Source organism: Neofelis nebulosa, chromosome 11 (assembly GCF_028018385.1).
Source record: "Neofelis nebulosa isolate mNeoNeb1 chromosome 11, mNeoNeb1.pri, whole genome shotgun sequence".
NCBI lineage: Eukaryota > Metazoa > Chordata > Mammalia > Carnivora > Felidae > Neofelis > Neofelis nebulosa.
In genome coordinates, this window is record NC_080792.1 from 66,239,601 (window position 1) to 66,255,627 (window position 16,027).

General features: G+C 55.9%; 2 protein-coding genes across 3 annotated transcripts; both read right to left on the bottom strand.

Annotated features, from left to right (window-relative positions):
- Window positions 1-239: 239 nt before the first annotated feature.
- ESS2 (ess-2 splicing factor homolog) lies at window positions 240-9,637 on the bottom strand. The gene is made up of 10 exons (XM_058692957.1): window positions 9,461-9,637; window positions 8,519-8,687; window positions 8,330-8,431; window positions 5,974-6,143; window positions 5,743-5,860; window positions 5,307-5,440; window positions 4,491-4,593; window positions 3,414-3,523; window positions 1,302-1,417; window positions 240-793 (listed from the first exon to the last, which is right to left on the bottom strand). The coding sequence occupies exons 1-10, from the start codon at window positions 9,590-9,592 to the stop codon at window positions 514-516; spliced, it is 1,434 nt and encodes a 477-aa protein (XP_058548940.1). The 5' UTR covers window positions 9,593-9,637; the 3' UTR covers window positions 240-513.
- Window positions 9,638-10,885: 1,248 nt separating this feature from the next.
- Window positions 10,886-15,049, bottom strand: GSC2 (goosecoid homeobox 2). 2 transcript variants are annotated; one of them, XM_058692970.1, is made up of 3 exons: window positions 14,782-15,049; window positions 14,426-14,679; window positions 10,886-13,858 (listed from the first exon to the last, which is right to left on the bottom strand). In XM_058692970.1, the coding sequence occupies exons 1-3, from the start codon at window positions 15,035-15,037 to the stop codon at window positions 13,754-13,756; spliced, it is 615 nt and encodes a 204-aa protein (XP_058548953.1). In that variant the 5' UTR covers window positions 15,038-15,049; the 3' UTR covers window positions 10,886-13,753. The 2 variants fall into 2 exon arrangements, with proteins under 2 accessions (XP_058548953.1, XP_058548952.1); XM_058692969.1 differs by having other exon boundaries at window positions 14,426-15,049.
- Window positions 15,050-16,027: the final 978 nt, after the last annotated feature.

Consider the following 16,027-nt stretch of genomic DNA (forward strand, 5'->3'; position numbering starts at 1 on the left):
GAACTTGGGGGGCAGGGCCCAATGTGCTGTGAGCTCAGCCCAGAGGGCAGGTTCCAAGCCTCGGGGGTGCCACAGAAAGAAATGTAGATAGTGGCAAGAAAGGCCAGACACCCTGGTCTTCCAAGGGTCACCTCACCCAGAAGCTTCCTTCCAGGAAGGCCTGCAGTCCTGAGACCATGCTGTAGGCACGAGGGCCGCCTAAGGGCCGTGCAGAGCAGGCCGGACACAGAAGCCTGCCAGATGGTGCTAGGTGCTCTTTAATGACAGCTAAATAAAAACAGACAGGCGGTTGATAGAAAAGAGTATGAACAAGACCGTGGGATGCACCCCAAGGGCTGTGAGGGCCAAGTTTTGTACCAGTCTGGTTGAGGCACGGCATCTCTTCTGTGGCTCCTGGGACAGTCACCATTTCTGGCCCGGGCCTGGGTCCCCAGAAGGCCGGAGTCCTCTGCTGAGTGGGCAGCTGCCCTGCAGGCTCCACAAAGCTTCCACAGGCCCGACCCGGGCCTGGCCCTAGAAGAAGTCTGAGGCTTTGCGCCGGGCAGGGAGTTGTAGCAGATTGTCCGTGATGGAGGCTGGATCTTGGTTGAGGGGGGTGCGTGCTGTAGAGCCAGGAGCCGGCGTGCTCGTGGGGGTCTGGGGCCCACCAGCTGGGGTCTTGAGGTGGGTTGAGCGTGCTGGAGATGGGGTGTAGCTGGCCCGCAGGGCCCGGTCTGTGTACTTGCTGGCCGTCCTGCTCACGAGGCGCTGCAGGGCTGGAGACATGGCTGGGCTCAGGCCTTTGGGGGTGAGGCTGGGATGGAAGAAGTGGGTGAATGAGGCACCATTAGGCCCATGTGGGCACCACCGCAGCAGGGCCTCCCATGGCCCCACAGGAAGATACATGGGAGATGCATGGTCATTACAGGCTGAGGATACCAGGTGGCCTGGCACACAGCAGTGTAGTCAAACTTAAGGTTCAGTGGTAATGCTGCCCTTGGCTGTGGGGCTGGGATGGACTTCAACTCTCTCCAAGGAGAATGATACACCTGTTTCCAAAGGGCTGACAGGAGCTCATAGCGGGACAAGGGGCCCAAAGGTGTCTCTAAGGGTTGTGCCAAGGAGGAGGCTGAAGAAGGAAAAGATGGAGAGGGGCCCTGCATCCTGGTTCAAACAGGCCATGCCCTGGACCAGAGGAGCTGCTATAGGACCCACTACAGAACGCCTGGGCCTGCCCTGCACACTGTGCATCCATATGCAGGGGGTGGGGCCATGTGGGAGCAGGGAGAGACCCCCACCCACACAGGTCAGCCACGCCTCACCTGGCCAGGTTCTCCGTCACTCTCCTCAAGGCTTCCTGCTTCTTGGCCCGGTTCTTGGCGGCAGCCTCGTTGGCCATCTTCAGCCCCAGCCGTTCCCTGCGGCCCGGCTCCAAGATCTACATGACAGCAAGTGTGTGGGTAGCCTGCCACCGAGTCAGGCAGTCCCTTGCTGGTGGGGCACCTGCCTCTTTTCGTGGCCCCCATGATCCTCACAACCCACTGCCACCTTCCTAAAAGCCCCCCAAAAAGCTTGCCTGAACTGCCCACCTGCCTGTCCTCACGGACCCCTAAAAGCCAGCATTGCCAACTTATGAACCTCTGACAGTCTTTTAGGAAAGAAAGGGGTCTTTTTGAATCTGCTTCCCTGTGACTACCAGAGTAAACAGCTTTCTGTTTAACATCTATTGACCTTCTGTATTTCTTTGCAGAACTTCCCGAGACGCATCCTTGGCCTCTTTTTTCCTATTAAAGTGCTTGTTCGTTATTTAGTGTTTTACCCACATCAGTTACATTAAGCTATGCCATACAAATTCCCTCTTAGTTATTTGCTTTCAGTTTCTCTTACGTGTTCTTTTTTTTTTCTTTTTTTTTTCTGCCGTATTTAAGTTTATCACTTCGTACAGTATAATCTAAACCTCACTTCCCTTAAGATCTAACCCTTCCTACCTCAAAATTAGATTAAATACTATTATTTTCTTCTAAGTGTTTTACATTGACTTATACACTTAATATTTCTGCTTCCAGGAACTCGTTCCATTTATGTATCAAGAACTTCATTTCCACATACTCTACTACTCAGCACAATTTGAGCTGTTGTCTCTCGTGTACCCTGAATTCTGATTTGGACGGAGGTTTGTTCAGAATCTCTTCCCTACTGCCCCATAGGCTCTAGGACCAGGGGCAGACTTCTGACACACCTATACCTGTGGCATGCCTTAACACCTGCAGGCACACGCTCCTCCCTGTCATTCCTCTCTTCAGTTTTCCTTGGTTATCCTTGTGTGCCAGGCAAGTTTAAGAACCAAGGGGCCAAAATCCTCTGCGCACGTTCTGTCTAGACATGCGTTGCTTCTCAGAAATCCTCGGGGGAGAATGAGCGGAGCTATGCTAGGGAGGCCTCCTGGTGGGGCCCGCAGGCTCCGGCAGTTTTCCTTACGTAAGTCTGCAGCACTCGCCTGTGGTTTCTTTACAAGAGCTTAATTATTGCTAGTCGTTCTAAATTTCTGCTGCTATAGTGAATGAGACCTCTTTTTCTGTTGCACTTCAAACTGACCACTGCAAATGTTTAGAGGGGCCAGTTCAAGACCATGTGTGACCCAGCTCCCCATGCAACAGACCTACATTAATCCCAAATTCTGTGTCTAACTCTTTGGGGTTTCAAGGCACGTGATGTAACCCCACACCCTTTGCCCTCTGCAACATCACTGACCTCCGCCTCCTGTGATCTCCTAGCACTCCACGTTGGGAGTGTTGGCCCAGCACCCCAAGAACAGGACAGCATGCTCCCAGCTTCCAGCGACTTCTCTTCCTTCACATTCTAAACTATGTCACTCGGCTCCCCCAACAAACTGTGCAGACCAGAGCACGCTGCCCTCCCAAAGCCTCTCTGGGGCCCCACACCATCCTAGGCCATCCCATCTGTACAAACCATCTGGCACTTAGCTTCCCTTCCCTACCTGCTCCAGGCCTCATAACTCCCCCACTCTGACAACTTCTAAATAACAAGTGCCTCCTGATTCATGCTCTCCTGTAACCAGAGTCCTCTCTCTGTAAACACGCAACCCCCTGAAGACACAAACCACATCCCACAGAACACTGGGGTTCTGGGGCCCTACCCGGTCCACAGTCCTGCAGACTCAAAGGGCCATGGCTTTGGTGCCCTGACCTCACACCCGAGTCCCTCCGTCCAACCACACCTGTCCTTAGTGCTCTGGTCCTATTCTGAAGTGCAGTACCTGTGCAGGTATGCAGCCTGGAGCATGGCTTGGCCCTTCAGTAGGCTGTAGTCTGACCAGTGGGAGCTAGCTCATCCTCTGTGTGTTGAGCTACAAGTTCTCAGAGGACCACATACCCTCTCAGGGTCGCACTTGAGCTCCCCTCACCATGACCCACCTTGAAGGCTGGCCCTGGTGTCCTGTCCACATAGGGGGTCTCAGATCCTTCCACTCTCAAGGGAGTGTTTTCAACCTCCCCCCAGGTCATCAGTGGTGACTCGTTCACACCTGTGGATGGAGAGAGCCCACAGTTACCTCAGGCCAGGGGATCTGGGTGGGGGTCCTGCCAGGCCCTCTCTCCTACAACAGCCAGTTCCCACCATGAGCATCCCAGCTAACATACACCAAGGTTGGCAGTTGGCCCACTCTCCTTCCCTGGGACTCTGGGACCTGGTACCTCTGCCCTCTGAGATGACAATGCCAAGGCTACTTTGAGCCCAAGGCAAGCCCAGGCCCCTACAGCTGTGGGGCTTAGCCTGGGAAGGGGGCTCCCCAGAGAAGGCAGGCTGGGTCAGCCAGGCCCCCATCCTAGCACATGGCCAGGGGAGCCGCCTAGAAGTTGCTATGGCAGGCCACCCCAAGGTGGGGAGACACTTGGGGGCTTTCAGAGCACCCAAACCTCCCAGGACCCTGCACAAACCTGTAGTGCCTCCATATACCCTGGCCTATGTCACAGCAACCAGCAGCCCAAAATACAGAGGACGATGCTCGGGAGAGCAGGAGGACACCACCTGCACCATGAGATTGTCCCCAAGTCTCATAAATCTCCTTGTGAGGTCACGCAGGGCTGGAGCCCAGAGCTTCTTCCCTATGCCCCTACACTTAGCCTCCCCCTGCCCAGCCTCCCCGTGCCCTTAAGCATGCTTGCCGCAGCCAGTCTGTCCAGTAGAGCCCCGACACCCCTGGTCCCCAGCAAAACCAGTCTGTCCTGCTAAGCTCAGGGCAAGTCACGAAGACTACCCGGCTGAATGGGCTGGGACTCACACATCTCAAATCAGGTCTCCCTAAGAATCCAGCCCGCCCATAGCCCCATTCAGCCCTGTCATTGCACAGGTGGGACACTGGGTCTCTGAGTCATATGAGGCACAGGGCAGACATGGGGAAGTGTCAAGGGTGCCAAGAGCCAACTGAGCAGCCCACCTCCCCACAAGCAGTCCTATCAGGGGGCCAGCTTGACAGAGGGTCCACTACTCACCAGGGGCAGGAGAGGGGGTTGCAACAAATCCAAATCCGCCCACTCGGGGGGAATCCTGGGGGATCAGTTCTTTGCCGTCAGGGCCCACCTTGCCCTGTTTGTGCTGGAACAAACAAGACAGACCAGTGTTAAGGGGGAGCCAAGCCTGCTCCCCCCAGCTAGCTGAAGGGCAAATGCACAGGAACAGCTGGAGAGAGAAGGACCCTGGCCCCTGCAAAGATTTTGAGGACCTGTCAGAGCAGGTATCAGAAGAGAAGCTTCCCCTCCTTCTGGCCTCAGGCCAGACCCCACAAAAGCTGCTTCGGGGACTACCGACTTAGGCCCCCCCAGGAAACTACACTGACCACTGGCACACATGTGCTCTGACCTCTTTCCCACAGGTACCTATAGAAGCTTACAAAACAGTCTCCTCACTTCCTGCCTCTCCCTCTCCTGGAGTCACCACTGCACCTTGACACCCAGGCCCAGAAACCCCTGTTGTCTGCCCCACCAAGCCTCACTGCGCCCCAGCCTGCGCACCCCACCTACCCCTGCCCTGCCTGGTACAGAGGTGTGGGTCTGGCCAGACTGGACTGGCTCCCAGCAGCGTTTCTTCTCTCATGTCCTTGTCCTCCAGGGACAAGGGGCAGAACTGACCCACCACACATCTCTGGCCCCAGAAGCCCATACAGTCGAGAAAAGGCTCAGGACCCTGCCGCACAGGAGCTCCAAATACTCCCACGCTGCTAGTCTCTGCCAAACCCAAGAACGGTACTAATTTAATGAAGGCAGCCAAGATCAGAGAGGTTGTGCCCACATCCAGCCCCTGCCACTCACCTGGGCATTGAGGGCGGCGGCCTGCTGCAGCTGGGACCTGCTCAGGGCCTGGCTGAAGGGGTCCCTGAGGAAGCGAGTATTCTTATGCACCACCTGCCTTGGCTTCTTAAACAGCTGTTCTTCATCAGGGACACCTGGCAGGTGGAGACAAGATGGCAGCAGTGTCAGAGGGGGTGGGGGGTCCCCATTACTGCCCTGCACTCAAGGCTTGAGGTAGAGACTAAGTCATTCCCCAGTGAACAGAAGCACGGGGCCTAGTAAAGCAGGGGACGGCCTCACTCCCTCACCCACAACACAGAGGCTCCTCTGCCCCGAGACAGACCAGGGCACCTCTGAGGCCCAGTATGCTAGGGAGCAAAGACCCCCACACACACCCTAAGGCCAGATCCAAACACAATGTCCCATGCCATGCCACCTGCCAGCCCTGCCTGCTCACCCTCTGGGTAGTACATCAGGGAGTTCTTGGCCTTGTACTTCCAGGTCTCCACACCAGCCTGGCTGCTCTCGATGGCTTGGTGCTCTGCCGACGGAAGTGCAAGATTATCTTTCTGCCTCTGCATCACAGGGGAAAAGTGAGGGTCAGAGAGGTGCCCAGGCACTGTGCCCCTGGCCCCAGGACTCCCTCCATCCTGACAGAGGATGCCTGTGCCCCTGTACCCAAAGACACCTTCTCAAACTCCTCCTCGGCCTGGTAGAGCCATGTGTGGCGTGCCCGGCTCTTCTCCTTGGCCACCTCCATGATCTCCTGGAAGGAAGCATTGTCCTCACTTGTGTACCGGCTCAGGAAGACATCCAGGCTGGGCAGGGGCTCCTTCTCCTCCTCCTCTCCAGCCTCTCCTGCTCAGGAGCATAGGTGGGATGACACAGAATCACAAATAGCATCAACACTGCTTTGCAGTCACAAGATCTCAGGAACCAGGCTACCTCATAAGCAGAGATGGAACCCTCACCCTGGTTGCGGGTCTGTTGATGAGAGCCCACACCATCAGACAACTCCCCTCCTAGGGGCAGAATCAACCCCCCTCCCCCCCCCGCCAACTGCCCAGGGAGCACTCAGGGGCTCTCCTCAACTGCTGGATGTCAGGTGAAATGTTATGTCTGACTCAGACCAGAAGAGCGACATCCAGGGGCTACAGAAAAGGCAGGTGGTCACAGTCAGGTCCCGCCCTGCCAAAATTGTGCCGATCCTGTAGGATCCACCTTCAGAGCTCCAAGCTCTCCCTCCATCCCTGGGTTTTCTTACCCTGCCTGCTCCTCCCTTCCTGGTATCTGTGCTACAGGTGGATGGTTTGTCACCTAAGCCCCCTAACCTGCTAGCAGGCTTTGATGGCAGGAACCCCGTATAATCCAGTACTCTACATGGGGCCTCACAGACACTGGGCCGCGACTCCAGCCGCCCCTCCCACCGCCGTAGAAAGGGGCACCCCTACTGAGGTGGTCCCATCGCACTGCGCACAGTGGTACACACTTCAGCAGGCCCATTAGGTGGAGAGCTTTGTCTCCCATTCTGCTGAGTCCTGACCACACACAGACTCCTAGACTGCACAAAGTACAGTGGTTAAAAGCTCAAGACCCAGGGGCAGAAAGAGAACTCAAACCCCATTCCACCACCAACAAGCCCTGAGACCTCCTTTCCTGAGTCTAGGCTTCCTCACCTGTGAATGTGAATGATAATGGTACCTACCACTTAGGTCACCGAAATGATTCTTAGATATACTGACAACACGTATTTAAGGAAAAGGAATCTGCAAATTGCCTGTGATGCATCTGCCATGTCGCAGTAGAGAATCAAACTCCAAGGACACAACATGACAAACCATGGTAAGGGCACAAAGAAGTAGACTTAAAAAAAAAATTTTTTTAACATTTTATTTATTTTGTTGAGAGAGAGAAAGACAGAACACGAGCAGGGGAGGGGCAGAGAGAGAGGGAGACACAGAATCCGAAGCAGGTTCCAGGCTCCAAGCTGTCAGCACAGAGCCCGATGTGGGGCTTGAACTCACAAACCGAGAGATCATGACCTGAGCCCAAGTCGGATACGTAACTGACTGAGCCACCCAGGGCCCCACAAAGAGCTGGATTTTGAAGCAGAAAATATTTTGTCCGTGTAGACACACAACACACTGCACACTAGAACCTGGTAGAGAACAGCATCTTATCTGTCTGAGCACTGATGTTCTACTAAGAACAAAATAATCAACTGATCATGAGAAAGTCCTGTAGTACGTAGTATAGTCGTGTCCAACAGGACTCAAAATGCTCTTTCCTAGAAAAAAATCCCTCATAAAGTTGGAACATGTCACGATCCCCAATACATGCACTGAGGAAGACAACTCTTTCATTTGTTCTATTCCCACAACACACCGAGTACTGTTCTGGATACAAAGTATACACACAGAGATGAGACAAAGAAGCTCTTGTGGAGAGAAGAAGCAATATGTAGAGAAATGCCTTTTTAAGTGCCATGTCCTGCAGTGAGAAAACAAAGCCAAGCAGGAAGGCAGCATGCATGAAAGGTGATGTAACTTCACGTTGTGGCTGGGGGGGGGGGGGGGGGGGGGTGCGAGCGGGACACAACAGTGGTCAGGAAAGGTTTCCCTGAACGGGTAACATCTGAGCAGAGACCTGAGGGGAGAGAAGGTGTGAGATGTGCAGCTATCCAGGGGAAGAGACTAACTCTGAAGACACAAGTGCAGAGGTCCTGAGGCACTGTAAGGAGACAGCAGAAAAGGGGCCCTCCAAGGCCCATGAAGCCCACTGGGCAGGGGCTGGCACACAGTGAGCAGGCTGGTGAGAGAGGTGGCAAGATTTCCATTCCACAGAGGAGGACCAGAGGTTCAGAGAACTGCCCTGTGTTTGGGAGCTGGACCCAGATCTTCTGTCTCCTAGACCAGTGCTCTTTGGAGCCATGGGTTGCCATGTAAGCAAACAGAGCCCTCAGGGACAAGATGTGATCTGCCTCTGAACCAGCCCCTCAGGGCCACATAGGATAAGACTCTAGACAAACCCAACCGCTCACTCACCATCGCCATCTTCCAGGCCTCGGCCCCGGCCCCGGGGCTTGTTGCCCACCATTCCGGTGCCTGTGTGCACATCAGGGGTTTCAAATGTGGCTGGAGTCACATCTAGAAGGAAGGGGGTAGGGATTAGAGCCAGTCCAAGGCATCGGCTCAGCAGGAGTTCCCCTCTCAGCCACCCACTGTTGCTCTTACAGGGCGGTGGGGGCTCTCGGGACATCTTGCCCAGAGCAGAGCCAAACTTGATGGCAATCTGACGCATCCGCTCCAGGTCTCCATTCTCCTCAGCCTCCAGGTACTCTTTCTGGGCCTGCAGCTTTTCTACATCAGGAAAGAAGTCCCTCTGGATGACTGTCTGGAGGCCCTGTCAGAAGTCAGAATAAAAGTCATAGTTCACACCTGCCTTTCCATCTACCAATGTACATGCTAAGGTCCTTGCTGATGCCCCCAACCTCTGTCCAACCCAATGATCTTCTGAGGTTACCTGCACTTTCCAATGACGATGAGCATGCCTTGCGATCTTCTGCAACACCTAACATTACTAAACGTTCACCTGATTTCTATGAAACCCTTCTCTCTCCCCTCACTGGTCACTCTCATTCTCCTTTACTGGCTCCACCTCCACACTAGCTGGACCAAGGTGGGTGTTGCCACCTTCATTCCACCTGTAACCTCCTATTTCCAATCTGAACCCTTTACCTGGATGACTTCAGCCTGTCACCCCCACCAGCAGCACTGGTTGAGATTCCCAAATCTGTACCTCCAGGCAGACCTTGCTCCTGGCTGCACGTCTGTGCACCTAGCTGTCCACTAATGCCACCTGCCTGTCCCAGAGACCTCCCAAAAACAAACAGCTCTGTTAGAAAGTCCTCTTTGCTACCATCCTTCCACATTCCTACTTTAATAAACCGCCCCCACTCTCCTCTAGCAACACTACTAGTGCCTCCCCCATCAAGACACCTCACTCTGAACCGTACTTATTTGGCTCTCCGACTGCCCACACCCCAAAAGCACGGACTCAAGTTGCTCCACCTCCGCGAGGGGACGAGACTGCCACGACCCGAGAGGAGGGGCCCGAGAAGAGCGCGAGGCGGGGAAGGGACCTAGAATTCGCTAGCGTCTTCATCGAGGTCTTACCTCGATGTACTCTTCTTCGTCCAGGACCCGTTGCTTGCTCGTCGCAAGCGACTCCCCTGCCGCGCGCTTCCTCCGGGGCCCGGACGCGGCAGGGAGCAGCAGGGCCCGGGTTGATGCGCCGGGCGTCTCCATCGCTATCCCAGGGCCGCTCGGGCGACACAGGCACGTAACAGGGTCCGGAGACGGCGGGGGCGGAACTGCGCCAGCTGCGCAGGCGTTTGCAACAACCCACCAATGGAAGAGCTGCGCATTTTGAAGACCAGCCCGCGCTCCGTGGTGACGCCATTATAATCCGTGGGCCTTATGGGAGTTGTAGTCTTTGCCCCTCCCCGCTGTGGTCCTCCGAATCTGGACTATGGGCACCAGGGGTCGCTATGGTGTGGGAGACTAAGGGGCGTGTCACTCACTCTGATCCTGAAAAATTCCAGCACTGCTAAATTGAAAGGCCTTGAAATTCCGGTTTCTCGAAAATAATCATTGGGTATGCTTCTATATCATTAACAAAAACACATTTTGGCTATATACTCGTTTCAAAGTTTTTATTCAAACTTTATGCCAGAAAAGACCACTAAGACAATTTCTTCTTGATAGTTATCTAACAAAAAAAAAAAAAAAAAAAGAAAGAAAGAAAAGAAAAGAAAAGAAAAGAAAAGAAAAGAAAAGAAAAGAAAAAAATGCGATGGTCCAATAAAGAAATGTCTGGTTAAAAATTATTCGGTTCCGGGGCGCCTGGGTGGCTCAGTTGGTTAAGCGTCCGACTTCGACTCAGGTCATGATCTCACAGTTTGTGAGTTCGAGCCCCGCGTCGGGCTCTGTGCTGACAGCTCAGAGCCTGGAGCCTGCTATAGATTATGTGTCTCCCTCTCTTTGTGTCCCTCCCCCACTCACAGTCTGTCTCTGTCTCCCTGAAAAATAAATAAACATTAAAAAAATTTTTTTTGAATTATTCGGTTCCTGGGGCGCCTGGGTGGCTCAGTCCGTTAAGCGTCCAACTTCAGATCAGGTCATGATCTCAGGGTTTGTGAGTTTGAGCCCTGCATCAGGCTCTCTACTGTCAGCAGGAGCCTGCTTCCGATCCTCTGTACCCACCCTCTCTCTCTGCACTTCCCCCGCTTGTGATCTCTCTCTCTCTCTTAAAAATAAATAAACATCTGGGGCGCCTGGGCGGCTCAGTCGGTTGGGTGTCCCAACCGACTTTGGCTCAGGTCATGATCTCGCACTCCGTGAGTTCGAGCCCCGCGTCCGGCTCTGTGCTGACAACTCAGAGCCTGGAGCCTGTTTCAGATTCTGTGTCTCTCTCTCTCTCTGACCCTCCCCCATTCATGCTCTGTCTCTCTCTGTCTCAAAAATAAATAAACGTTAAAAATTTTTTTTTAAGTTTAAAAAAAAATAAATAAATATTAAAAAAATATTCGGTTCCTGAACACGAGTGGGCTTCCCAGAAGAGGGCTAACTTTCATTGAAATGGACCAGAAAATTGCCCGCTTTTTTCAAAAATGATCATTTCTTCTCCAAAAGAGGTTGTGAATTATATCAAACAAGTAAGTTCTTCCCCGGAATGATTTAGTATAATAGGCAGCCATTCCTTCACCCACTGGGAAACCCCATGGTGATGATTCCTGCCCTGTGGAACTGACAGTCAAATGGGGAAGACAGACACTAGTTGCATCACCCCACAAACAAGCATAAAATTGCAACGGGGCAGGGCGGGAGTGTGTGGCCCAGATGGCTCAGTTGGTTTAGCGTCTGACTCTTGATCTTGGCTCAGGTCAGTATCTCATAGTTTGTGAGTTCTAGCCCCAGGTCGGGCTCTGTGCTGACAGCACAATCCCTGCTTGGGATTCTCTCTCTCCCTCTCTCTGCCCCTTCCTCAATCTCTCTCTTTCTCAAAATAAATAAACTTAAAAATCTTTAAAACACTGCAGCAGACAGGTGTAAAAAAAAAAAAAAAGAAAGAAAGTTTGTTGTTGGGGAATCTTACCTAGGGGGCAGTGAGGGGAAGTCTCCCCAGGGCCAGAAATGGTTGCAGATCCAAAGGATGAACAGACACTGACCAGGAAGAGGGAAAAAGCGGGTGCAAAGGTCTTGCAGCAAAAGAGAGCTTTTGATACACACGGACTGCAAGGAGCAGTGAGGTATGAAATGATGCCAGATGGGCAGGGGCCGGCTGCATGGGGCTTCATGGGTCACAGTGAGTTGTATCTTTAAGAACAACGGAAAGCCCTTGGAGTGCTGTAGGCAGGGGAGAGGCAGGTTCAAACTTGCACCCTGGCTTTTATGGAGAATGAATTACAGAGGAAACAGAGTGGCTGCAGGTGGACAAGACTGGAGGCACCTACAATGGTCATGGTAAGGGATGACAGCACTTTCATCAGGTTGGTACTGTTGAAGCTGGGGAAAAAAATAGCTTCTGGGATTGTTTTTGGAAGAAAAATGGATTTGCTGCTGGCCTGGGATGGTGGGTGAGGGAGAAGAGGGGTGTGGGTAATTGCGAGTCCTCTGGTTCATGCACCTGGTTTGCACAGGGGAAGAATTTGCCATGGACAAGGTGATTTTGAGTCACAGTGGGCTTCCACATGGAGAGGTCAAGGGGATACATGGACAGAAGTATCTAGTTAAGGGAAGAGGCCTGGGCTGGAGATGTACATGTGGAAGAGAGAAGGGAATTGGAGTCTACAAGAGGCAGTGATAAAGCAAGGAGAGAATGGAGAGGAGAGGGCCATGCCTGGGGTCCAGCCTGCAGGACACCTATGTTAACGGGCAGCCTGTAGGGGTGAACCTGCCAAGAGGTTCAGCTAGAGAGAAAGGAGAGAAATCAGAAGGACAGTGTAGCCACTGGCCCCTTGAAATGGAGCTCTGATCATGGCTGCCCTCTACAATGACAAAGAGCCAATGGGGGGCTGGGGTCCCAGAGATGAGGGTGTTCCAGACTGCAGGGAAGCTCTGCAGGAGGGCTGGGCAGTATCCAAGGATAAGGCCAGGGTTCGGGAGAAAAGAGCTTTGTGACAGCCAGAAGTGTGCATCCTGAGAGGTGAAGGTGAGTGCTGCTGTCCTGGAGGCATCCGGCAGTGTTAGAGCAGCACTGGCTGGGGACATCATGCCTGCTCAGCTTCTGCACCTTTAATGAATGGATTGTGTCTCCTTTCAGATACCCCATCCCCCAATTTCTTCCAGGACCTGTGTGGAGGCAGAACATGGTCCCCAAGCCAGATGATGGTGTTAGGTGCCTTGAACCCACCGTACAGGCCTACTGGGGAGAGTGAAAGCCTCATTTTCACACTGTCCTTCACCCTAGGGCTGGGATGTTGGAGAGGAAAACAGATTTTCCAAGGCAGTGGCAGGGGGTGTGGTGCATCCTCCCCAGTCAAACCTCCTCTTGCCCCAACAGGATGGCAGACACATAGCGTGTAAATCCCCCAGAAGGAGGAGGCCAAGGATCTCTACCCGTTCAGTACCTAAAGGCCAGTGCAGACCCCCAGGGTGCTAGGTCATGATCTGTGGGGTAGTCTGCTGTGCTGGGGAGCACAGAAACTGAGGACTCACTGGGCTGTGCTCCCCAAGACCAGCTGGCCCCCACCCCCTGGATGTGGGAGTGAAGTCATGGTGGACTTCGAACTTTGGACTGCTTTTGTGCCGTTTGTAGTTGCTTGTTTATTTCCCAGTATCCAGGCAAGGCTCACAGAATTAAGGGGCAGGGTAGGGGGCTTCTGGAGATGACCTCATCCAATGTCCTCATCCTATAGCTCTGGACAGGAAGGCCCAGTGCAGGACATGCGAGCTGACAACCCCAGAATGCACAGAACACCCCCCTCACCCCCTTGGCCATGTCAAGAGACCTATGTCCATGCTGAGAAGAGGCGGGACATCAGCATACCCCAGGAGGGAGAGGAGGATTCTGGGCCCTCCTGACAAGGGGATGGTTCCTGTCCTGGAGTTGATGGGGAGTTGAGGAAGCTTATCTGCTCTGTGCCCTGCTCCCAGCAACCAACAACCCCCCACCCCCACCCCGCTGCAGCTCCGGGGGAATCTCCCCGACCCCAGTCGCTGGAAAGGAGAGCACCTGGAGATGCTCAGCGTTCCCTCCTTTCCTGGGGCAGGTGACACAGGGGGTGGGCACGGGAGCTTCTCTGCTGTCTGGCAGAGAAGCTCCTGCCTTGAGCACTAGCTGCAGGATGCAGGAAGCCTGCAGGCGGGAAGAGGTGTCCTCTGTCAGCACCATTTCGGGTCGATCTGTCCCCTCCCTGAGCCGGCCCCAAAGGACCCGGCCAAGCACGGGAGTAGCTCCCAGAGCCATCAGCAGCTCTCCTTTGCGGGCTTCTTGGTTCCGGGGAGGAGCCTCGAGGTCGCTGACGCGCGCTTCTGATGTCGCCACTTGGCCCGGCGGTTCTTGAACCAGACCTGATGAGCAGGAGGGACCGCTCAGATCCAGCCCTGGGACCCGCGTCCCTCCGGACCCTCATAAGTGGACCAGGCAGGGAGCTTCCCGACAGGGATACGGGCAGGAGAGGGCTGGGGAGCCGGCACGGGGGCAGCGGCACCCACCGTCTCTTAACCGCTGCGGCTCGGGCTGCGGGACGAGGACCACTTTCCCACCCGGACCAGCCCTCTCTCGGCGTGCCTTCCCCCTCCCCCGCAAGGCGCTCCGGACGCCCATTCTGCAGCTTGGTGCTCTTTCCGAGCTTCCCAAATTCGGGCACGTGAACGCGCGTCTCATTTATCAGGGAGAATTAAAAAGTTTGAGCCAAAGTTAAAGAAAACTAGCCTTATCTCCCCTCCAGTTCCAGTGACACTTTCCGGCACTAGCCTGCCCCGCCCGCCCTCGCCCCGGAACCGGCCCTGCGGCCCACTGAGGTTCCCGGGCCTCCCGCGCCTCCCCGCCTTCGCGCCAGGGCCATCTTTTCAAAAGAAGGAGGAAGGAAGCCAGCCCGCTCGGACCCTCTCGCCGTCTGGCGGGCGGGCACCCACCTCCACGCGTTCCTCGCGCAGGCGGATGCGGCCGGCCAGGCGCTCGCGCGTGCCCACGTCGGGGTACTGGTTCTGCATGAAGAGCGCCTCCAGCGCCTGCAGCTGCTCCTCGCTGAAAATGGTGCGGTGGCGCCGCGTGCGCCGCTGCGGGCCGGGACCGCCGGTGCCGGGCAGCGCCCCCGGGCCTCCCGTGGGCGCGGCCAAGGGCAAGGGCGCCGCGGGGCCCAGCCTCAGCGGCCACGGCAGCCGCGCGCCTGCGGGGCGAGGGCGCGGTGAGGCGCGGAGCGGGGGCCGAGCTCCGCCTAGACCGCCCCGCGCCCGGAGGACCCCCGCGCCCGCGCCCTGCTCCCACTCACCCAGCCCGGAGGCCGGCTCCGGGGGCCCGCGGGGCGCGGCGCGGGGTCCGCAGCAGCAGCAGCAGGCGCAGGGCGCGGCCTCGGGCGCCCCGGGCTCTCCGGATTCCGCGGGGCTCTGGTGGCCGGCGGGCTGCGGGGTGCGGGCGGCCCGTGCCGGGGGGCTCCGCTCGGGCAGGTTGGAAAGGATGTGCTCGATGGAGAAGGGGCAGGGCCGCCCGGGGCCCCTGCGGCTCACCGCGCCCCCCGCCGCAGCCATGCTGGCCTGGCCCCACGGCCACCGCCGCAGGAATATATACGTCGGGGGGAGCGCGCTGTAATCCCCGGGCCGATCGCGGAGTCCACGCGGACTAATCCCGCCGCGCCGGCCAGGGGCGCGCTAATCCTTGTCTGCAGCGGCAGGAAATCCTTCCCCGCATCAGCGCGGGGGCTAGCCGGGCCGCGGGGAGGGGGCTACCAGGAAGCCCTCAGCCCCGCGTTGGTCTTCCTGGCCCCGAAAGGCTGGCAGGACTCGCGGGCACTGAGGCTCCACGGGGAAGGCGCGGAGGGCCGCATCCCCCGGCCCGCGGATCCTGGCGGTCCTCGCCCCGCTTTGGGAGCAGCGGCCTGAGGATGCCCCGACCTTGAAGGCCCCCCGCCCCCGTTTGCCCTGGCGCCTCTTGGCCCAACACTTGGGTACTTCCTCCTGTAGCCACCGAAACCAGGGCTAGCACCTAATCCCCTTGGGGCCCTACAGAGGTGTATGAGCAAGTCTGGAGAAACCCACCAAAACTGCCAGTCTCTTGGCTCCAAGACTGTTAGGCTCCAACCCTCAATGGGACCCAACTCTATTGGCAACCCCACAATCCCACTGCTCTTTGGCCGCCAACTCATTTCAGTGGCTTCCACTCATTTCAGAGCTGGGTCTCAACCTCCTGGAGGAAATGGGGGTGGAGCAGGAATCCACCTCTGCTCATCACTGAACATGAAACCCCACTGCCCGTGCCCCCAATTCTCTACCTTCTCTACTGAGTCAGGGGAGCCTTCCAGACACCATCCAAAGGCCCACTCCAGTGGTCTGGAGCGAACCCTCCTTCGGCTTCCTATATGTCCTGGAATCCCCTCCGAAAAACATTAAACACCCCTGCCCCACCCTCTTCATAGCCATGCTTCTCAAGCTTGCATGGCTTGCATGGGCTGTCCACCTCCTTACTCTTCAGGCCAGTCCAACTGTCCACACTCTCCTCCCCTGATCCCAGGCCATGCTGCC